The 3,372-nt window shown below is 34.2% G+C and overlaps 1 protein-coding gene across 2 annotated transcripts; it reads left to right on the top strand.

Moving 5' to 3' along the window:
• The first annotated feature begins 256 nt into the window (after positions 1 to 256).
• On the top strand, positions 257 to 2,870 carry LOC133670978 (metacaspase-1-like). Of its 2 annotated transcripts, XM_062091583.1 has the most exons (6): positions 794 to 934; positions 1,020 to 1,159; positions 1,265 to 1,595; positions 1,714 to 1,825; positions 2,018 to 2,206; positions 2,602 to 2,870. In XM_062091583.1, exons 2-6 carry the CDS (start codon positions 1,114 to 1,116, stop codon positions 2,662 to 2,664), a joined length of 741 nt encoding a protein of 246 aa, XP_061947567.1. In that variant the 5' UTR covers positions 794 to 934; positions 1,020 to 1,113; the 3' UTR covers positions 2,665 to 2,870. The 2 variants fall into 2 exon arrangements, with proteins under 2 accessions (XP_061947566.1, XP_061947567.1); XM_062091582.1 differs by having other exon boundaries at positions 257 to 1,159.
• The last annotated feature ends 502 nt before the right edge of the window (positions 2,871 to 3,372 follow it).

Here is a 3,372-nt window from a genome sequence, read left to right on the forward strand (position 1 = left end):
TGAGGTGGCATGTTAAAGAAATGAATCAGGTAACAGGAAGACATACTGATAAGAATTGTAGGGATTGGACTTCTGGGTTTGAATGTGTTCATAGACAAATAGCATATTTATCTTTATACGTTTAGGATAACCAGCATGACTCTTGGCATCCTCGACAAGCAAAGTCTTTGATTCTTAGCCTAGTATGTAAGAAATTCATGAAGTGAGTGGACTCTTCGGACCAACTTATAAGACATTAATTTCTCAGAAAGGAATTCAATTTTCTAAAAAAACAATGGAAAGAAAGACTGGGTTTCATGAATTTTATTGCAACCTATTATTATTCTCAGGTTTCTGCTACTATTAAGAGCTCTCAGAAAATCTAATAAGCTGTGCTTTTCATATTATGTGATTTTGTCTATTCACAATCTGTTATATTTCTCGGGAGTATCAAATCTTAGTAATGATTATGCTCACACAGTTGAACATGCCATATCACATCCACTGCTTTCTTATATCCAATTCTTTATAAGTTGATAATGTTCTTAATTATACCCCAATCAGGATAATATGTCTCTGTTAATTGACAGAAATTGAATATAAGTAGACAGTTTTGTAATGAATGTACCTAAATATAGATGAAAAACATCCAGAATATTGATAAGGTAGAGCCTCCACTTCTTTATGCTTTCATGTCATGAAATTTCCTTTTAAGGTTATCCACACGTAGCTAGCCTCCTGACTTATCAGAAGATGATGGATACTAGAAGCCAGTGCTATAGATGCGGGCAACGGTTCTCAGTACCACCAAATACTGCAACAATTATGTGCCCCAGTTGTAAGTTTGAAACTAAAACCCAATCATTTGAACGATTGAAGAGCCAAGATGGAGGTCAGATTTCCTTCAGAAGTTTCATTAAAACAGCAAGGACCAAGTTATCTCGCAGTGGCACTGGTAGCTCAAAATCTAACAAGTCATTGAATTGTAAACCCTCCACTTTGCTTTTCTCCGAATCTTTATCTGGCTTAAGACCATGCAGGCAGCGTGCACTACTTATCGGAGTGACTTATAAGAACTCGAAGCACAAGCTCAAGGGAACTATCATTGATGTGAAGGGTTTCAGAGGTTTGTTGATGGATACTTTTACGTTCCCGGAAGAGGGCATTCGTGTTCTCACAGGTATTGTAGCTGCTCTAGTTTTTTATTTTACTTTTCTTTTTGTTCTGGTTATGATTTGTTGTGGAAATTTATATGCTGCAATAACGAAAACCAAACTTAAAATAGAGGAGGAGCCGGAGCCAGATTTTGTCCCAACAAAGAAGAACATACAGAATTCCTTCAAATGGCTCGTGGAGGACTGCATGGCTGGTGATTCCTTGGTGTTCTACTTCTCAGGACACGGCGTAAGACAATTTGATTTTGATAGCGATGAGAGCGATGGGTTCGATGAAGCTATCTGCCCTGTTGATTTTGTGGAAGTAGGCACGATCACAGATGATGAAATTAAGTCTGCCATTGTTAGGCCGCTCAAAAAGGGTGTTACGCTTAACGCAGTTGTGGATGCTTGTCATAGTGGAACTGTTCTTGATCTGCCATATGTGTATAACAGAAAAGCGTAAGTATCTTCGTTATCTTTGACTACTTTAAATGGTAACATAAGAATACCTGAGGCAAATGAGTGCCTTCATAAATATGACATAGAATTTTGAAAGAAAAAATGTGGATTGAAACAGGAAAAAATGGGAAATCAGTAACCGTCTATCTGAAGATGAGAAACATACAGATCGTGGACTGGCAATTTCAATCGCTGCATGTGAAGATAGACAAGTTGCTGCAGATACTTCTGTAAGAGAATCTTTTACCTTACGTTACTTGTGCCTTTTCTTGTTAACGGATACTGAGGTGGAATTGATCCCAGCTACTCTATAATTCAATACCTTAGATACGATCTACATGATTATTCAACATTTTTCAGTCGAAGTCCAGATTCCCGAAATTGTTTAGTGTTCAATCCTGACATTTATGAATAATATGCAGTCTTGCATTGGAAAGTCATCGATAAATGGTGGTGCCATGACCAGCGTTTTGATACAAATTGTGAAGAAGAACCCTACAATAACATATGGTAAACTGCTAGACTCCATTCATGAGGACATTGAAGAGGCTAACAAAGAAGGATGTCTTCCTGGGATCTTAAAAAGAATGCTGAATAACTTTTTATCACAGGTCAGTAGTCTTATTTATATATATTTATCCTCCATATTGCTCAAGAAATGTTTTCATGAGCGAGAAACAACATGCAAATAATAGCCTCTTTTCTTTCTATTTAAATCATAAGAGGTATTTTCTTTACATCGCTATTTAAAAATAAATAAATTATGCTAAATGTTCATTTCAAGAAGGTATGAATCTAGAAAGTGGATACAAATTACCTCTCCACCAACCCTCAAAATTATACTAGTTATAAACCTTTTGATTTAGCTTACCATGTAAAAATTTCTCATACAGGTATAACATTGAAATTTATCATTTCTCATTAAACAGATTATCTTAAAATGATATCACTATCGTATTGTTCCATGTTTGAACCTTTTTTTTTTTGTGATTCAATATTTGTGCAGAAGCCTCAACTTTCTGCTTCTAAGGAGTTCAACGTTAACAGCAGATTTCTTATTTTGCAATAATACGCCACAGATATATATATACACACACACACACACGCATACATGTATGTATATATTTTATGGCCGAAGCCTGAAGATCATTTTGTACGAAGCGCCCTCGGATCAAGTATAGTAGAGGACAAAGAAAAGGAGTCATGGGCGTGTTAATGGGTTTGATGATTAATCATAATATGGGATGAAGTTTAACTGTCTCCCTTAGTATTTAACCTGGTTTTTCAATCAAGCCCCTGGAGTTTGATAAATATTTCAACGTGAGATTTCAACTCTGTTCGATTAAAAAAGGGTGTTAATACAGCATAAACAGGATAGCTGCGTAGCTAAAGATAATTGAAACACCTAAGAAGCTGCAAATAATTAATATCTTGTTTGTTTTTATATTTAAAAAAAATAAAAGAAATTAATTTTTTTTTGTCTCAAATTAATATTATTTTAATATTTTCAGATTATTTTAATATATATGAATATGAAAAATATTTAAAATAATTTTAATATTTTTTTGAATAAAAAATATTTTAAAAAACAGTCATAATTATATTCTTAAACACCCTCTAAATATATAAACAAATTCTATAATCTATGAGGACTGTATGAGAAATGGTAAGCAGCCGAAAACATTTATCATCCATTAAAAAAAGGAATCGACTTTATATAAACAGTGTTGAATATACGGTTGAACAAGATTTTGTCACCATGAAAATGTCCTTGCTT

Source organism: Populus nigra, chromosome 13 (assembly GCF_951802175.1).
Source record: "Populus nigra chromosome 13, ddPopNigr1.1, whole genome shotgun sequence".
NCBI lineage: Eukaryota > Viridiplantae > Streptophyta > Magnoliopsida > Malpighiales > Salicaceae > Populus > Populus nigra.

Excerpts from the sequence above, each read along its gene's own strand:
- LOC133670978 (XM_062091582.1), top strand. The coding sequence starts at position 733 with ATGATGGATACTAGAAGCCAGTGCTATAGATGCGGGCAACGGTTCTCA. Across the intron at positions 1,160-1,264 it reads GGGCATTCGTGTTCTCACAG|AGGAGGAGCCGGAGCCAGAT; the intron begins GTATTGTAGCTG and ends AACTTAAAATAG. Across the intron at positions 1,596-1,713 it reads TATGTGTATAACAGAAAAGC|GAAAAAATGGGAAATCAGTA; the intron begins GTAAGTATCTTC and ends GGATTGAAACAG.